At 27.3% G+C, this 19,323-nt stretch overlaps 3 protein-coding genes across 4 annotated transcripts in view; all 3 read right to left on the reverse strand.

Annotated features, from left to right (window-relative positions):
• Positions 1 to 4,932, reverse strand: part of LOC112684061 (putative uncharacterized protein DDB_G0282133) — a 28,146-nt gene extending 23,214 nt beyond the window's left edge. For both annotated transcript variants that reach the window (XM_025555361.1, XM_025555360.1), the window contains exon 1: positions 4,811 to 4,932. In XM_025555361.1, the coding sequence (XP_025411146.1) occupies positions 4,811 to 4,900 (90 nt within the window). In that variant the 5' untranslated portion in view covers positions 4,901 to 4,932. The remainder of the gene's footprint in view (positions 1 to 4,810) is intronic.
• Positions 4,933 to 5,218: 286 nt separating this feature from the next.
• On the reverse strand, positions 5,219 to 10,822 carry LOC112684060. The gene is made up of 6 exons (XM_025555359.1): positions 10,085 to 10,822; positions 9,913 to 10,023; positions 8,835 to 9,074; positions 5,813 to 8,400; positions 5,624 to 5,729; positions 5,219 to 5,549 (listed from the first exon to the last, which is right to left on the reverse strand). Exons 1-6 carry the CDS (start codon positions 10,202 to 10,204, stop codon positions 5,280 to 5,282), a joined length of 3,435 nt encoding a protein of 1,144 aa, XP_025411144.1. The 5' UTR covers positions 10,205 to 10,822; the 3' UTR covers positions 5,219 to 5,279.
• Positions 10,823 to 16,152: 5,330 nt separating this feature from the next.
• On the reverse strand, positions 16,153 to 18,863 carry LOC112684024 (RNA-binding protein squid-like). The gene is made up of 3 exons (XM_025555321.1): positions 18,616 to 18,863; positions 18,148 to 18,435; positions 16,153 to 17,524 (listed from the first exon to the last, which is right to left on the reverse strand). Exons 2-3 carry the CDS (start codon positions 18,427 to 18,429, stop codon positions 16,973 to 16,975), a joined length of 834 nt encoding a protein of 277 aa, XP_025411106.1. The 5' UTR covers positions 18,430 to 18,435; positions 18,616 to 18,863; the 3' UTR covers positions 16,153 to 16,972.
• Between the last annotated feature and the right edge of the window lie 460 nt (positions 18,864 to 19,323).

The raw sequence follows: 19,323 nt of genomic DNA on the forward strand, positions 1-19,323 counted from the left end.
AGGCAAACTACTAAGCTCGAAAGTCATGTCAAAAGAGGTTAAAACTCAGCTGTATTTGACAATCATACGACCAATAGTCATGTATGGTTCACAATGTTGGACGTTACGAAAGACTGAGGAGGAAAGATTAGCAGTTTTTGAGAGGAAGGTACTTCGTAAAATATATGGACCTATTATGATCAAGAGCTTCAAGGATGGAGAAAAAGACATAATCAAGAACTGACGGAGCTTTTCAATAGACCAAATATTATAAACGAGATCAAACGGAGTAAGTTGGAATGGGCAGGACACGCAGTTAGGAAGCAAGATTCAATGGTTCAAAGGGTACTCCAAGAAAACCCAAAGAGAAAAAGACCACTGGGTAGACCAAGGCTACGCTGGGAAGATGGAATTAAAAAAGATTTCCTAAGTGCTGGCGGAGCGGAATGTGATCACAGGGACTGGAAGGAAGTAGCGGAGAATAGAGAAGAATGGGAAAGGATTTGTTCTATGGCAAGATGGTCTCAAAGGCCTTAAATAAAAAAAAAAAACATCATTAAGTTCAGTGCTAAAAAAATATTGTGTTAATCAAATAAGTAGGTAAACAGGATGCAGTAAGCAATAAACATATTATATTTATTAATTAATTATGATATTATTTATGTTAATAGTTTCTATTAGTGCATGAAACTCTCAATGCATCTCTAACTGCATGTCTACATAATATGATCTTAATAAAAATATAAAATATAAATCAGATTTATTGTCAATATCCTTTTCTGATGATCGTTTATTATATAATTAATTTCTATGCTAATTAAAAATTAAAGTACTTATATATATATATATATATATTAAAATATTAAATAATGCAAAAATTCAATAAATAATACAATTTATTTGTGAAAATAATATTTTGTGTTTAAAAAATCGGAATTGACCAGGGGGTGTGAGAGGCTCTGCTATCACGGCTTAGGTTTCATACCGTGTAAAGATAGGTGGGTATCAATTAATGAAAATTGCCACACATAAAAAAAATTAGTTCGGCGCCACTGGGGGGCGAATGTCCCCTTCTCCCCTCTCAAATACGCTCTTGACATGAAGATAACGATGAAACTTCAAATTATAAAATTGAAACTCCGGTAGAAAATACCCGAAAAAATTACGGAAATAGAATACAGGGACCATGGGTATTTGGTTTGTGTTGTAATAATTACAAAAAAACTGAATGTTGATTTTTCAATGTAGAAAAGAGAGATCGTCAAATGTTCTTACTAATAATAAAAACAGAGGTAGAAATTGGTACGATTCACATCGATCAGTGGCGAGCAGGGGCGTAATTACAGGGGGGGATATGGGGGATAGATCCCCTCCCATGAGCTGTATTTATATATTGTCTTAAACCTACAAATAGCTCAAATACAAACTTTTAAATTATTACGAAACTAAAAAAAAAAAATCCTGTTATAAATATTTATCCGTAAAAGTTTATATTTTCTTTAATATACCAAATTGTCAAAATGTTCTTTTAACCAACATTGAAAATAGTAATGAGGATCCTAAGGTTAAAACTTTAAAAAGATTGTGTGCTACACGATGGGTGCAGCATTATGATGCGGTAACAGATTTCAATGAACTATTTGCATTCGTAGTTGAATCATAGGTACAGAAAATATTTCTAATTGGAATGATTCCACTGCAACGTATGCTAATATACTATTAAAAACTATTGATTCAGAATTTCTTGTATCCTTACAAGTTATATAACTAAATAGTAATTAATAAATATAATTTATTTTATTTTATAATAAAATATTTTTCCAATTGGTTTTTTTTTTGGATTACCATTGTGTAAGTTGCTACAAAAAGAAAAAATTGATTTAAGAGAAGCAGTAAGCCTTGCTGAAGATATTATCATTGTATTAAAAAATATCAGACTAAATTGTGATACTGAATTTCACAAGCATTGCCCCCACAAGTTTGCCATACAAATTTATTTTGATTCCCCCCCCCCCCCCATGAAACATTCTCAACTACGCCACTGGTGGCGAGTATATAGTTCTCCGAAGGACCATGGATTTATTCATCAAACTGTAAACCATACCTACAGATAAATTTGTGGATCCAAATACTGGAGCTTACGCTTAAAAAGTTGAGTTATTGTGGAAGTTAGTTAATTCCAAATATAATATAAAAGTTAACGGTGCATCTCCACTATTATACCGCCAACTTAAAGAATAAAGGTGATACCACCCGATAAAAACTCAAATATTTGATGATTTTTTTTATCAGACTTAAAAAATACTTTTGCAGTAGGAATATAACAAGCATAAAAATGTAGTCGGTAGATCACACATTGAACCAGCCATTTATTGGTAAATTACATTGGACCGGTTCCAATATTTTTATTACTATATGTCATGAACAAACAGATTATTCTAATAATATCAGTCAAATCCGTTTAAGATGTGTATTATACAACCATACAGCGCCGGTCCTAGGTGGGGGGATGTACAGTGGTGCAACTGCACCAGACCCCGCGCTTATATAGGTTATATAGGGCCCCACAAATTATGTAGGTATTACGAATATCACTTTATCTATAAATAAAAATAATATAGTCCAAGTAGTACGCAAATTGCGACCCATGTGGGTTAGATTAGATTTTCTCAGGAAAAGAGTTAAAGGGTTGTTATCGACGAAAATTAGGACGGTACTAATTATATATAGCTATGCAGTATTTTACACGCATGTACTTGAATGTAAAATTTTTTATCGCCGATGGCGGTTCAAAATATAATTATAGTATATATTTAGTTATATAATAAAATAAATAAATATATATTTATTTAAACCATTAATACATTAATATATATAGGGCCCCACAAACCATCGGACCGACACTGCAACCATATAATCATTTTTATAAAGGGTTGAGGAAAGTTACCAACACAAAACTGAAAAACTAAAAAATAACTGACCAATGTTAATTCTCCTTCATTTTCAAAAAAAATTTTCGTATTTTATCTAAGGTACGAGCTATTATTATTTTTTTTTTTTTTTGTTACTAAACACTACATTACTGTCTAATAATTAATTTCAATTTTTAGTAGAATAATATAGACTAAAGAAAATATAATATTATTAATATTAAAATTTACAGTTTGAATGGGTAGGTACAAAATTAGTTATCAATAAAAACTAAAAATATAATAATAATTAAATACTATTATTTAATTAGCACAAGGTAAACTCATAGGCCTTTATGGATGTATCTATTAATAGTTAAAAATCATCTTATAACGATACACTTTTACAAGTTATGTGTTCACTTACATCTTCAACCAATAGGTAAGTACAGTAGCGCTGAATTTCTACAATTTTACTTAGGCCAAATAAAAATACAACGGCTTCAAGCACCCCCAGCGACCATAAGTCTACATTTTTACTTTGCATAGAAAAATAATTTGTGCTCTCAAATTACGTGTTAAACATGATTCATACTAGTCATACACAGTACCATACCGTTTCGCAAAATATTTTATTATTTGTTTTAATTTAGTTATTTCACATTTGAACGTACTCATTTAGTGGCGCCCACAGGTTTTCCATAAACCAATGCAGTTATAATTATAAAGCCCCAAATTTACTTTGGTCTACATCCATATGACCATATTCGTTTGATTGAAATAATTTTTTTTCTAAATGTATTTTCAAATGCATGTTTACCTTCACTGGTTGGTATTTCTTAGGGCAGTTTTTCAAAATCAAAAACTTAATTATTTAAAATTTTTAAGATAATACTACAACATACATAATAATTTTTATCAGTGATTTAATTTAAGGTATTAAATATGTGTTGACTCGTATTACAAATTATATCTATTAATTCATCATAATTTATTTCTATATAGTAGTTACATAACATATTAACATAGCATATAAATCTTGGGGTGGCTTCCTGAGCCCTGTCACTAACTAAAAACATAATCAACATTTTTTATAGTTACCTATCTATATTAGTTATGATATATTTATATTTTTTTGCATACCTATTTAGCAATGCCGACTTTACATTTTATTCAACAATCTAAAGATCCAGATAAATAGTTATGCATTTATAGTGTTTGCTCCAGAGACCAGAATAGGGCTCTCAAATGTATGTTGGCCCCCGGGACTCATGAGAAATCAGTGCAATTGCACCACTTGGTACTCTAAGTAGGCGCCACTGTTTCCATTCCGTTCATACACATACCGATCTGACAGTCTGTCCGGCATTCCTCGCAAGAATAATCGCTCACATAACATTCAACTGTGTATGATTACAACTTATAGCTTAATTTAAATGTTATAAGATAAAAGTAGCATTTATTATAATTTTTTAATTAAAATTTATTTTTTATGAAATGTGTTTATGTTTTAAGAATTTAAATTTAAAATCAAGATATGTTTAATTGTGAAGCTAATATAAGTTATAACGGTATAATTGACCATACCTAAATAACTAAATTATATGATCAATTAATATATATATATATATATATATATTAAATTAAAACACTAAAAGAATCATGAAGTAATATAAATTTTACATGTGAATTTAAATTGTTATTACCAATAACTAATCAATATGATTAAGTATTATAAGATTTTTAGTATATTTAAAAAAAATACATATAAAACATGTATTATTTGAAATTATTTCTTTACTAGATTAAATTAAAAATAGAACCTACTGAATAAAAATTATTATGAACTTTTGGAAAGTAATTAGTGGATATTTTAGTTAAATATAAGTATCTATATATTAATATAATAAAACATAAATTACCTTTGATAAGAAAAAAAAAAAGAATCCATTTTTTAATGTTACCATCACAAGTCTTACGGTGACATTTAAGTTGTAACTAATATCCTTCATTTAGTATGTTACACACAGTTTTAATCAAATTACTACAAGTGTTTTAACAAATGGCTGAATTCAGGTTAATGTTTACATAAACAAACAAGTATAAATAACAAATAAAATTTAATCAAATATCAAACAAATTGAATCACAAATCAACATCATTCAATGACATAACAATTGATATAATATTACAATATAACAAAAATTATTATTTATTAATTTAAATAAGATGGAATTGGTGGTATTATGTAGCAAGTAGCATAATTTTTTTCATAACTTAATATTTCAACAATTTTAAATAAATTATTTAAATTTGTTATTATTATTAATTACAGCTTATTTTAAAAATAATTATATCTTACTGTGGTATTTCATTTTACATATTTTAAATTTATTTTCTTTGACAAAATGCACATTGGATATTATCTATTTGTTGGCGAATGCATACAGTATGAAAAGAGTGTCCACATTTAAATGATACGAGTCCATTATTTTTACCACGAATTAATGGATCAGAATTCAATGGTAATGAGCACCAAATACAATAACCACTTTTCACATCAATTCTTATACCCCAGTGTGATTTTTTAGAATATAGATTTTTAAATTGAATAGTTGGACTCATATCTTCTTCCAAAGCAGTCAAGATATTCTTGTAACTCTAATATTAAAAAAACTAATTAAAATGTAATAAAATTAAATTTATTAGTTTGTTTTAAAATGATGTATTCTTACCTTTATGTTCACTACTGATATATTATTATCATGTTTTAACATTTGTATCAAAGGATTCTTCAAGGTTACACCCACTAATTGTGTCAAAATGAAGCTTTGGTAAAACCTAATGCATTAAAATTAGTTATTATTAAAAAATAAAATTTGATAAAACTAAAAACATTAATTGTTTTTTTAATTAATAATTACCAAGTGTCAATATCTCCACGCGGTATATTATTCCTATGTTTATGTAGCAAATGTTTTATTTCTCCTAAACTGAGATATTGAAATGCTAAAGCAGTTAAATCGGTCCATGTAATTCCTTGATTTTTTTCTCCAATGTTACCACAATTTAAACACAAGCCATTCTTGAAATAATGATTTAATATAAATATTTTATCAAATAACATTTCACTCTTGTTATTCAAATGAATATTCAATTGATCTACCAAACCCAAATGAATAGAAAGAATAACTTTTATATACTTGGAGCTATTTAATTTTAAATCAGATTCTAAAACAATAGACCAAAAATGAGGTACTTGTTTGCAAAGACATTTAATCATATCTTCTAGAGTATTAGTGGTGAAATTACATGTTTCAAATTTATGTAAAATTATATGCAACTGCTCCAAATTTTTATCGGCTGTAGATAAATAATCAATAAGTATTTTCCCTAGCTTTTTAAATTTACCATCAATATTTCCCAAAGGAAATCCACAGTTACATAAAATATTAGCCGTGTTGTTTATTACAGCAAAACTATAAATAGTATAATAAAGAACACTGCAATCATCAAAAAGACTTCCACCAAAGTGTGATAAATAATTTAAAAAAATATTATGGCATTTTACATGATCACTCAACTTCAATTGAGAAAACTTCATTAATAAATAAAAAACAAATATTGGTTTAATACTTCTTTTGTACCCAAGTATACGAAATGATTCAATTTGATCTAATTTCAAAAATACATACATTGAATTTAAGTACATTAATAATGGTACTTCAGTTTTTCCATCGTTATTAGAGTCCATTTTTAAGATCTTACAAAATATTGCATATGAACATTTCAAGCTATTATTCTGTAAAAAATCAAATATACTGCCAATTTCTATAATTTGAACAAATAATGTAATAAATTCACTAAGTTTCATATCTCTTTTAAAATCACTTTCAGCTAAAAAGTATGTAAAGAATTCTGGATAATCAAATTTATCAATAGTCAAAATATCTTCAGCGTATATATCAGCCCATTTAATTACTAAATTGTTAGAAAAACTGTCATTTACTGCTTTTTGAATGGTATTTAAATGTTTTTCTTTTAAATACTGATGAAATGGAAATCTTGTTTGTGTTATGTGTAAAACATTTTCTAGATTGGATTTTACTTCCAATACACCAATAACTAACTCTTGTAAACAATCAACATCTAATTCATATCCATTTTGAAGTTTTTTACAAATATTCAAAATAGGAAGTAAATTAAGTTTTTCACGATGTTCAAGATCCAATTGATAACTGGAAATATCTACTTCATTTTCATTAACAGGTTGAGGAACAGGTCGCCAAATACTATCTGTTACTTCATAAGGCACCAAATAATTTTTACCTGTACTAGTAGTTAAATTATTTAACGTATCTTTTAGAGTTTTACTACTTTTTGCAATTTTATTAGTAACATTTGATCCTATTTCCATTAGTGTATCGTGGAAAACATCAGAAGTTGCCAATGACACAAATGGTATAGAAGGAATGTTTAGTTCCATATATAACTGATCAAAAATGTGTTTATCATTTAGTTTAGAATAATCATTTTCTGAATAGTTTTGAGTTTTTCTAATTTTTTCTAAATTTATATGTATATTTAACATTGACTTAGAACGTAATATAAATTTATCAGGTTTAATTGAAAACAAACTATAACTTCTTCGTAATCTATAGTTTTTTTTAACGTACACATCATTTTTCAAAGAGTAAATTCCAGAAGGTAACTTTAAAAATTGCTGTTTTAAATAATTAGTCTTTTTAATTTTTGAGATCAAAATGTTTGTATTGACTGGCAAGTCTATCTTTTTATCGATATCAATAAGAGGGTACAATTCATCAATGATACATTTTGTGCCCATTATTCTATCAAAATAATGTTCAATTAAGGTAATGCACTTCAGATAATCTCCACATTCATAACATCTAACCAAAAAGTTCTGGAGAGGAATTATCTTTTCAACAATCAGTTCACCCTTAGACCAAATATATACGCTATCTTCAATGTACTTGACATTTTGTATATCATTATATCCATCATACCACAACAGTACATTAATTTTTAACATATCCAGTATAAATATACCATTTGATGTATAAGTAAGTAAACAGTTTTCCCAAATTTTATACAATTTTTTAAAATTAAGTGATTGAGGTGGCCAATTTTTACTAGAAGTTCTAGACAGATCCAAAGGTTCTTGAGCACAAATATTAAGTGTTGGTGGAATAGCTAAACAATACTTCAGTTGATGTGTACTTCTTACAATACCATTTAATTCTACTTCCCATATCCTTGAGCCAGGTCGAGCTGAAAATATTTTCTTCTCATTCCATGCAACAATACAGCAGCCATAATCACCATCTCTAGGTTTTTGTCCAATTTGTTTAAATTGTTCTTTTGTCATATCACAAACATAGCATCTTGTTAAAGTTGAAATTACTAGTAAGTCATCTGAGCTATCTATTTGAATTACTTTTGAATCCAGCTCAATCATGGTATATGGTGGGGTTTGAAAGATGGCTTTTCGCTAAAAAATATTAATTAAAATTGAATATGACAAAAAATAAGAAATATATTATAATTGATTTTAAATGAAACATTTAAACATGTAATTTATATTATTGATTATTGCCTTAAAAAGCCTTCATAAATTAAACGGGTATGAACAGCAATTGTAATCAAAATTATTTTTTTAATTGAAAAATTGATTTCTCGAAAAATATATAAAAGATGATTACATTTTTTATTATATAGTTTAACATTTGATAAATTCATCTAGAATGCAAAAATAACTAATTTTGTCTGCTCCATATCCTAAATTAGGTAAGGTAGAAAATTAGGCAAATTCTAGTTTTTTAAACTATATACTTTAAAATGTAATAAATATAATTTTTACCTATTAAGCTATAAGAGCTTGATAAAGTACTATTTTTTTAGTTAGTTAATATACATTTTACTCACGACAAATAGTGTTACATAAATTGATGTTACTTTTCCATTACAGTCACCAAAATATAATTGATGTTTTGAAGTCCATTCCATAGCAGTAATTTCACGTCCTAAATGTTCAGTAGACTTATTTAACAGCTTTGCACCCACCCCATTTTCATTTCTCTGCAATATACACACTATCCCTTTTTGAGTACCAAATGCAATAAGATCTTCATCTTTGGACACAGCAACTTGGGTTACAGATCCTTCCTGTTTATATAAAAGGTACAATAGTTTGATATATATTATTATTTAATTTATAGTTTAATAGGTTGATGATTATTATAATTATTTTAATTTTTTGATTTTTAATTTATTTTTTATTTATTTACTAACTTTTGATTTGATTTTAACATATTTTATACTGGATATAAGATGAACAATAACAAATTTAGGCAATAAAAACATATACATGTATATATACATATATATATATGAATTAAGTATAATATTGTCTTATATTAAGTTAATAAATTATGATATAATTATTAAAAATTGTAAAATGCAATTTCTTAAGTGCATTTTTAATAGTAAACTACATATTTATATTAATATGCATAGGCGTAATTTGGAAATTTATTGGTGGGGGGGGGCAAAAAATATAATTACATATCTAACAAAAAGGGTGTCCGAAGCTAAATGCCGCTTTACTACCTACATATTATTATATAAAATTATTCATTTTCTAACATTATGTTAAATAAGCGAAAATTTAAAATTTAAAAAAAAAATGTTATGGTAATAGCTATAACCAGCTGTTTTGTAATTATTTTAAAACAAGGTATGTTAAATACCAGAGGGGGCACTGCCCATCCTAATTTTTTCTAGGGGGGGGCAATTGCCCCCCAGTTTACGCCTATGTTAATATGTATATTATATAATTGTAGATATTATGATTTACAATTGTTGATAGATAAATAATTAAAACAATTTATTTATTATTTTTTTTCAAACCATAGAAATATATACTCCAGTTACGAAATATTTTAAAAAATATAAATTACATATTTTATTCAAATTTTACTATCTTAACAATATTAAACCTTACTTTATTTGGAAGTAGTTGTATAAATTCACAAGGTTGTCTGCGAAATACATATAATCCACCACTGGAAGCTCCAAAAATTATAAAATGTTGGGATACTTCAAAACAAGTGTACTGAAAAAATTGTATGATTATAAATATGAATATAATTGTATAAATATTACTAATCACTAACTTTTACTCTTTGAGTGGCTTTTAGAGGTAAATTTAGTATATTTTTAATATCTACTCTATTCAAAAGCAATAAGTGGTTAGACAAATTTTTGTCATTTTTGTTGTCTTGTATAACTGCCATTCTCGATTTTTTTTCGATTAGTTTAATATATATTTATAGACAACGAAAGTGAAAAAAAAATGAAAAAGATTGTCCACAAGCAGCATTTTGAAAACATAAAATTTTTGAATTTTTATATAACCCATTCCACGGTGCGTTTATCAATACTAATAATGAAAACACTGATAACATAGCTGTAATCAATTGATTGTAATACAAAATACGAATGAATCTTCCCAGGAAAAAATTTGTTGTGTCCGTATATAATTTTGCCTACTTTTAGCCCCTTTTTTGCAGCTATCAAAATGTGATAAAATAGATAAAACCTTAATATCATTTTTATTATAATAGTTTTATATATTGCTAAATTTAAATTAAAATAGTTAAATACTTAGATCATATACAATGGATAGAATCATCGCATATCACACCTATAGAATGAGTTGAAGTCAACATAACTATAGGACCGGTGACATCTGCGCATGCGCGCATGCTTATCAAATGTCAATCTGTTTTTCGGCTTAAAATTGAATTTAGGCATCACTAATTCTAAATTTACGAAACATTGTTATTGATCATCATTTTGACGTAGCAAATACAATATAATTAATTATATTATTATAATAATGCAATTAGAAACTTAACAAACACTTATACTTTATAGTTAATTGTTATCTTGTTCAATAATCAATTAATTAATATTTGGGCCAAAAATTAATGATAAGATGCCACGCGTATGCGCATATCACTGCGGTCCTACTATTATGTTGGCTTCACAAATTATTTGTATGACTCCATCCATTGTATATGATCTAAGGTTAAATACCTCCATTAATGTTTAAATAAATTTAATAATACATAATTCATTGCGAATACTTCAAGTGAAAATATAATACAAATGTTATAATGAGGTTTAATATTTTGTATTTTTGTTATAAAAGCCAGTGAATATTTTAAGACATTTTCACTGGGCGACATAAAAAAAATCCACGCAAAATTAATAAAATCAACATTAACCTATCATTTTTTATTGTATTTTTACAAAATACAATTTTGTATTGTATAAACATTACCTAAACAAGGTTAACTTAATTCTAAATTAATCTAAGCTGTAAGAGGATATCTTCTATTTTTCATTTTTGAAAATGCATCTACTGCATAGTGATGTGAGTTTGTATTATACAGTGGTATAAAACTATATCATATGAGGTATTATACACATGGTATAAAATTGTTTTATACAGACAGTATAAAAAAAAAAATTAAAGCGTTATTTTTAGTACCTAACTAAACTATTAATTTTTTAGTTGTACTTATAGAATGGACAAAGGCGTATTTGAGTTGAGACCATGGGGGGGGGGGGGCGAAACCTAACCCTCCAACATCAGATCAATACAAGTCTTCCAATCCATCTGTCTCCGTTTAGTTTCTCCTGCTCCTTGGTACATAACAAACTCTAACCTCCACAAAGATTTAAAAATACAAACCTTTAATCAAATCTCTAAAACATACTACACCAGTTTTCATAGTAAACTCCAATCACACACTAACCCACTAATAAAAAAATCATCATCTAAAACACAACCCGATAACTCTCGACGAAGACTAAAAAGAAAATGGTGTAGAGACCTTCTACATTAACAATCATTAGTCAATAACCAACGCACGTGCTGGGTGTTATCAATAGATAATTTCCCAACCATAATATTTGCCGTCAGTTTTATATTCTTTTTTTTATCAAATCTAATTATTGTACAAAAAATTGTATAGATTGTAGATGTTCTTTTCTTAATAATAAAAAAAAATACTATCGAAAATTTAATTATATCCCATTCTAACGATGATTTATTTCATTTGGGTGACTTCAATCTTCCCAACTTAAATAAAACGCCACTCAATAACGTAACATCCACCTTTAAATATCGGTTATACTCCTCAATTACATACTCCTTTTTCTCTATCATATACAGAATTATCTTATGACTGGCCTAATGGTAATTATAATGCCATCTTATCATACCTAGGTTCAATAGATTGATCAGAACTTTTTAAAATTAGTAACGATATATTTATCATTTATTATATATCATATATATATATATAATATATTTATCATCAATGAATTTTACGCCAAACTATATTTTGTTATAGACACTTTTATTCCTAAAAAAACTAAATTTAAATCTAAATTTCCTAGATGGTCTACTAAGAATTAAATAAAATTAATAAAATTTAAAAAAACCTATCACCATATTTACAAAATGCTAACTAAAGTAATGATTACTTGAAATTTTTTTCAACTCGCTTCCAATGTAAAGCTCTTAGTAAACTAGATTACTCCCGCTATTTAATTATTACGAAAAATTCTCTTAAATCTCAACCCAAAAAATTTTGGTCTTTCATAAAAAACCTCAAATCATCACCCGTCTTAGCAAATTCTATGTCTCTCAATCACATAACAGTTGAAAATGGTCAAGAAATTGTTGATTTGTTTAATCATTATTTTTCTTTTGTAGTTATATAAAAATACTAATATTCCAATTAACACGATTATAAAAAAAATAATTGAATCTAACGACTCTATTAACAAACTCCACATTGAGCTCATTGAAGTTTTCAACGAGTTAAATATTCTTGATTACAATAATTCTATAGGTCCTCACGGTTTATCTTTATTATTTCTATTTAATTGTAGATTTATATCTTTTTTAATAATTCTTTAATAAATGGTAGTTTTCCATCCATTTGAAAATCTACCTACATCAATCCAGTAGCGCACACTCATTCTTATCGACGTGGGTCGAACATATTAAATTAATACCGACCACCCACCCATTACCCAAAAACATTAGCAAAGCAACTCCAATATAGGTAATTTTGGAGCTTGAGGTAGTGGAACTTAGCACTTAAGCCAAGAACCTAGGTCCAATCAGGTTTCACGTGTTCGATATTGAAATAACATTTAGAAAATTGCAAATATTTTTAACCACCAAATTTTTTTCGGGAGTCGACTGACCCCCTTGACCCATGAGGTGTGCGCCACTGCATCAACCCTATAAACAAAAAAGGTAATAAATCATTAGTCTCAAATTACCACCCTATTTCAATAATATCTATCCTACCTAAAGTATTTTCAAAAATTGTTAATAATAATAAACTAATAAATCATCGGTAACTAACCTAATAACTATAAAACATGCTATACTTGAATCTTTCTCAAAAGGTCAACAAACAGATGTAATGTACACTAACTTCAAAAAAGCCTTCAATAGTGTCAACCATAAATTATTAACTCAAAAACTTAAATAAATTGGTTTCGCCAATCCTCTTCTGTCATGGATTGACTCATTTATAAGCGAACGAACACAAATAATTAAGTATAAAATTTTTGAATCAATTTCTATAACTTCCGGAGTTCCTCAATGAGATCATCTATCTCCTCTTCTTTTTAACTTGTTTATTAATGATGTGGTGTCTTCCATCACTCATTCAAATAATCTTTTATTCGCCGACGATGCAAAAAACTGCATTAACGAGTGATGCATTTCTAATGGCCTCTCACCCAACATCAATAAATGTCAAATTTTAACATATTCCAATAAGTGTATTACACTCAACTATAATTATTCCATTTCAAAGACCAGCATAGAACATGTAAATGTGATAAAGGACTTGGGAATAACTTTCGATACAAAACTATTATTTAACATACATATATTAACTATTAAAAAAAAAGCCCTATCAGTTTTTGGTATGATAAAACGAAATTGTTCAAAATTTATTGATCCATTCACTTTCAAATGCCCATATTCGTCACTTATCCGCTCTAATCTCGAATATGCTCCTATAATTTGGGAAAATAACATCATTGTACATAGTAATCAACTTGAGAAAATACAAAATAAAGTACTTCGATTCATATGCGTTAAATATTTTACACTTAAAACCACTAAAAACACATAGAATAAATAATTATAGCAACTTTCTTTTTAAGTTAATAAACAACGAGATTGATGATGCATTTTTACTTAACCTAATATATTTTAAAACAAATACTCATAACACGTAATAATGATTTATTTTATATACCTAACACATTTCTTTCAGCATTACAGGTTAAATGATCCAATAAATATTTTGATGTCTTGCGGAAATAATTTTTAATTAATTTATTGACTATTATGCATGGTGTGTCATATTTGGCACACAATAAACTTTACCTTGTAATTTAAAATTTTTTTCCAGTCATAAATAAAAATGCATGCAGAAAGGGATTAAAATGTTAAGATCTGGCCCTGATGGTACTCTCAATACCTAATTTAATAGTAGTCATTACAAAAACAAAACAAAATTCTTTCTCACTGTTTCATTCTATTTAAAACAATATTAGCGTGGCTCGGAACTTTAGGCATTTGCATATTTCTCTAGAAAGTGTATATTGAAATTCTGATTCGATACAAATTCGATTCATAGTATATATATTTCAGACATAAAAATTGTTCTTGCATAATTTTGTTACTTATTGTATCAATTCGCATATTTTGGGTTTAAAAACATTTTATGTATATTTCATGGATTTAACAACATTTTTTAAAAAAATGTGTAGTTTAATAATAAAATATTAGATATATGATAACCAAAATTCTAAGTTATATATCGTTTGACAAAATAAATTAATTCATCAACGGCTATTATTTGTATTGCTCCGGCTCCCAATGCACTTAACAATAATATTATAACCTTTATAGTACTGAAAACTCGTAATAGTGACCACCGCCGGCCAGTACTTATTTTTATACAAATTTACCACAGTATTAATATTTTGTAACATGATATAAACAAATTGTATAACCATAGGTAAATTCTTAAACAATTTTGTTTAACCATTAGGTTATTAGGTTATACACAATATTATTTCTGTTCGTTGTATTGCATACAAGCGACTTCATTGTACAGTGTATATAATCACTACTAATCAGTAGTCAGTTTATTATTTTTTAATGCATATTTTAGTATTTTATAGTGCATGAAGTTCCGAGCCTTGAATATCAGTATTACAACTTAAATACAATCTATATAAGTAGGATAAACTTTTAATTGATAAATTAATTTTCAACCTAATTTAAATCCATTAATGATATATTTAAATGTATTATTTAGTTTCTATTGTGTCATAATACCACCAATTATATATAAAAAATAATAATATACATTTATATATTAAATAAAAATTATAATTGAAACATATACACAATATAAATTTACTAATATGCAATTTATATTTAAATAATACAATAATTTAATTAATTTTCAACTAATATTTTGGTGACTCACAACTTCAGAACCAAATATTTGGTATAATTTGCTACTGAAAAGGTAAAAAGGATTATTAAATGAAATCCAACATCAGTATAATAAATTATACTACACATGTATATTCCTTTCAATTCAATAGAAATTAATATATTTTTGATTAGATTCTGAAACAACTAACAAAATATTGTTTGACAATTTGTATTTGCATAACCAATCTCGCAACAACATACATTTTAAACAATTATAGATTACATTGTTTTCCATAAACTAAAAAATGTAATTCTATTGTACAAATAGGTAATTTAAAGTTGTACAATGTAGGAAATAATCATGTTCACATTTCATTACTTAAATATTATAAGCAATATAGAAGTCATAAAATATTTCTTGATTCATTTTTAATGAAACAATAAATTACTATCTCCATAATATTTAATTTATCAGAGATAATGAATAACCTAAAATTTAAAAAAATAAAAAAATAATTTACAACACATTATTTACAAACGGTAAAAGTTTGACAAATAAATGTAACTAGACCATGAGACAAATGAAAAATTTAATTTTAAAAAAATATAAATATAAAAAAAACATATTCTTCATGTATTTGTTTTCATTAAGGACTTTTTTTATATTTTGGAAAAATCACACAATGAATAAAATATGTATATTATATGAAAAGAAATGAAATATAACTTAATTCTAATACAACCTATTGAACAGACATTTCACCGAAAAAACCACATTAGTTATGCTCAAGACCTTTAAATTAATTGATTTCTATCCTCAAACTTGTCTTGAGAATATAAAACATAAAAATGTGGTAATACAAGAATATACATCAAATAATTGGAATTGTTTTTACTCAAATATATATATATATATATATTTATGGTATATATGTTATCAAACAAAAATGTACAATTTTTTTTTTTTTAAAGTCAAGCTGTAACACTCAACATAAAATGTGGGAATACTTTTAATCTTTGGACTTATAAAATTTTAATAATATTCACAAAGCCAGAATGGACTAAGTAGACGCCAAAAATATAGTGACTTAAAACAAAATTAATCAACAACAAAATACAAATATTTAACATAGGTATTGAGGAAACTCGAAAGTTAAGAGAAAATGTCAAAGATGCTATTGGAAAAAATTTACATCGAAGTTGCTGTTGTAGTCCCTAACTTTAAAGTACCATTTTTTGGTTACTAAGATGATGATGTACAAAAAATTATAAACATTTATTTACATCATACGTAGACCTAAAATGTGACCTGTTCAATTAGGCATACCATTTTGTTATAAATTATAACAAACTGTTGTATAATATAACATTTAATATTGTGTTATGGTTTTACGGTAGTAAATATTTAATATTATACAGAAATTATGGTAAAATGAATAATTATAACACAGTCTTAATGTGTCCGCCATGATTATTCGTCAAACGTTATACTTGCGTCTTGCATTTAGTATGGCGCATGTCGAGGATATGTGGCTTCTCGATATTTGCCACCTCCATAAGCTTGTGCTGAATAACCACCACTGCCATAGCCAATTGCGGAATAGTCATAACCTCCATATGCTCCATATGCATCATAGGCATTAGCAGCATAACCATAGTCTGCAGCAGTACCATAGGGTGATGCCGTGGTTGGTGTCATATAACCAGGATATGCTGGTCTCATGCCAAAAGTAGCAGGAGTTCTAGCAGCAATTGGACCAGCTCGTGTTCCTGGAGCTGTCATTGTTTCAGGGTTAAACTTTACTTTTTTAACATCTACTTCTTTGCCATTAATAACTTGTTTGGGATTTTTTAAAACTTGATTAACAACTTCAGAATCTTCAAATGTGATGAAACAAAAACCTTTTTTTTGATTTTTCATTTTATCAAATGGTTGTTGATACTCAGATATTTGACCAAATTGAACAAAATAATTTCGTACATCTTGTTCTGTCATTTCAGATGTTAAACCACCTACAAAAATTTTACAACGTAGTGGATTTACTTTCTTTGTAACCTGAAATGATAAGAATTTCAATAAATAATCAGTTATTCTCTATCAATTTAAAAATGAAGATCTATAAAAATAATTATATTATTAGATCTATTTAAGAAGAATGTTCTTCCGAATAAAACTCTTTTGTTGAATCATTCTATTGTTTTCTTAAGTACACTTCATAAAGGAAACATATATAAATATATTTTCTAAAAAATATAAAGAAAACTGTAGTAAATACAACCAAATTTACTATTAATCAATAATATGACTTAAAATAAAATGTTTTAGAATTAGCATTAAATTATCAAAAGGTATAATTTTGTTAAATATTATTAATTATTATTAATATTATTTATAAATAATGAAAATAAAACCCCATAAGTGATTATTCAAAATTATATTAATGTCCAATTTTAAAATTAATTATTTAAATTGAAATAAATTGTAGTAGTTTTAGAATTAAATTAATCTATAATACAATATACTTAAATTAAATAATTTTAAAAGGAAGCATGATAAATGTCATGTATTAATTTTAGTGTAATAGATATTTAACTTTTAAAGTTACTTTCGAGTAACAAAAAATGTTTAATTTACTAAAAATTTGTTAATTAATATAATATAAATACAGACTAACATACCCTTTTTGGATCAACTTTTTTATTGGCAATAAAATGATCTCCAGCAGCTAGCAAATCATCCACAGTCTTAGCATTCACAAATTGTACAAATGCAAATCCTCTAGACTGTCCGGAGAATGGGTCGGTTTTGATATTAATATTTTCAATTTCACCGTACTGGGTAAAGTATTCACGCAATTCTTTTTCGCTGATGGTTCTGCCAAGTCCACCTACAAAGAGTTTCTTATCGTCATCTCGGCCGGGGCCATTAGACCGGCCGTTGGCATTTGGTTGTTGAGCCATGTCTTCCTATAACACAATGAAATTAGTTGTGTATAAACATTTTTTCTACGGCAAAAGGATAAGAATAAGTTAAGAATAACAGTAATTGATCGGGGCGCACGAGGCAAACCAACTTTCGGCCAATAATTTATTTTAATATTATATTTTATTTTCGATCGCATTCTACACGAAATATTTTATGCTTACCAGTTTGCTAAGATGTCGGCGGAAGCCGCGATTCGTATGTGAAAGTCGGTACGATGGGCCGCAGTTGCAGTCACTTACGTCAAGATATTGGTGACGGCCGACGGAATAAGTGTGAGACACTACCTACGTGTGTGCAATTATTTTTATTTTTTGCCACGGGAAAATATTGTAACGAATTTATTATTATTTACACGCTAAACACACACACAGAGGCCGACGCTAAAAGATGCGGATGGCGAACGTCATTTATCTCTCTCTCTCTCTAACCGGGTTTGTTGTCGGCTTGTTGCCAACAGGAGAAAAAGAGAGCAAACGAATAAAACAAAATGGAGGGAACAAACGCAGTGCTACCAACTAGTTATATCGTTGACACCACGTTTGGCGGTAAACCACAACCGGTGTCGCCTTAAAAAAAATAAAAAAACATAAAAATTTAAAAAACCTGGCTGGGTCGTATCGTTATATTAATTATAATTCTTCGTGTTTTATTAAATTTTAATTAATACTAATCAAAAATCTATTGGCTGACAAGTAATAATAAAATCTCCATATAGGTACAATTAATCTTATCATTTCTTGTCAATAAATATCTATAATCATTGGTTATATATTACTAGTAATATATAATCTATGCTATAATATATCAGGCACGTAATTTAGGAGGCCTATAGCAGCAACCGCATCCCTCAAAGACCGTATTGTAGTTAC

This window comes from Sipha flava, unplaced genomic scaffold (genome assembly GCF_003268045.1).
Source record: "Sipha flava isolate LNK unplaced genomic scaffold, YSA_version1 23_pilon_pilon, whole genome shotgun sequence".
Lineage (NCBI taxonomy): Eukaryota > Metazoa > Arthropoda > Insecta > Hemiptera > Aphididae > Sipha > Sipha flava.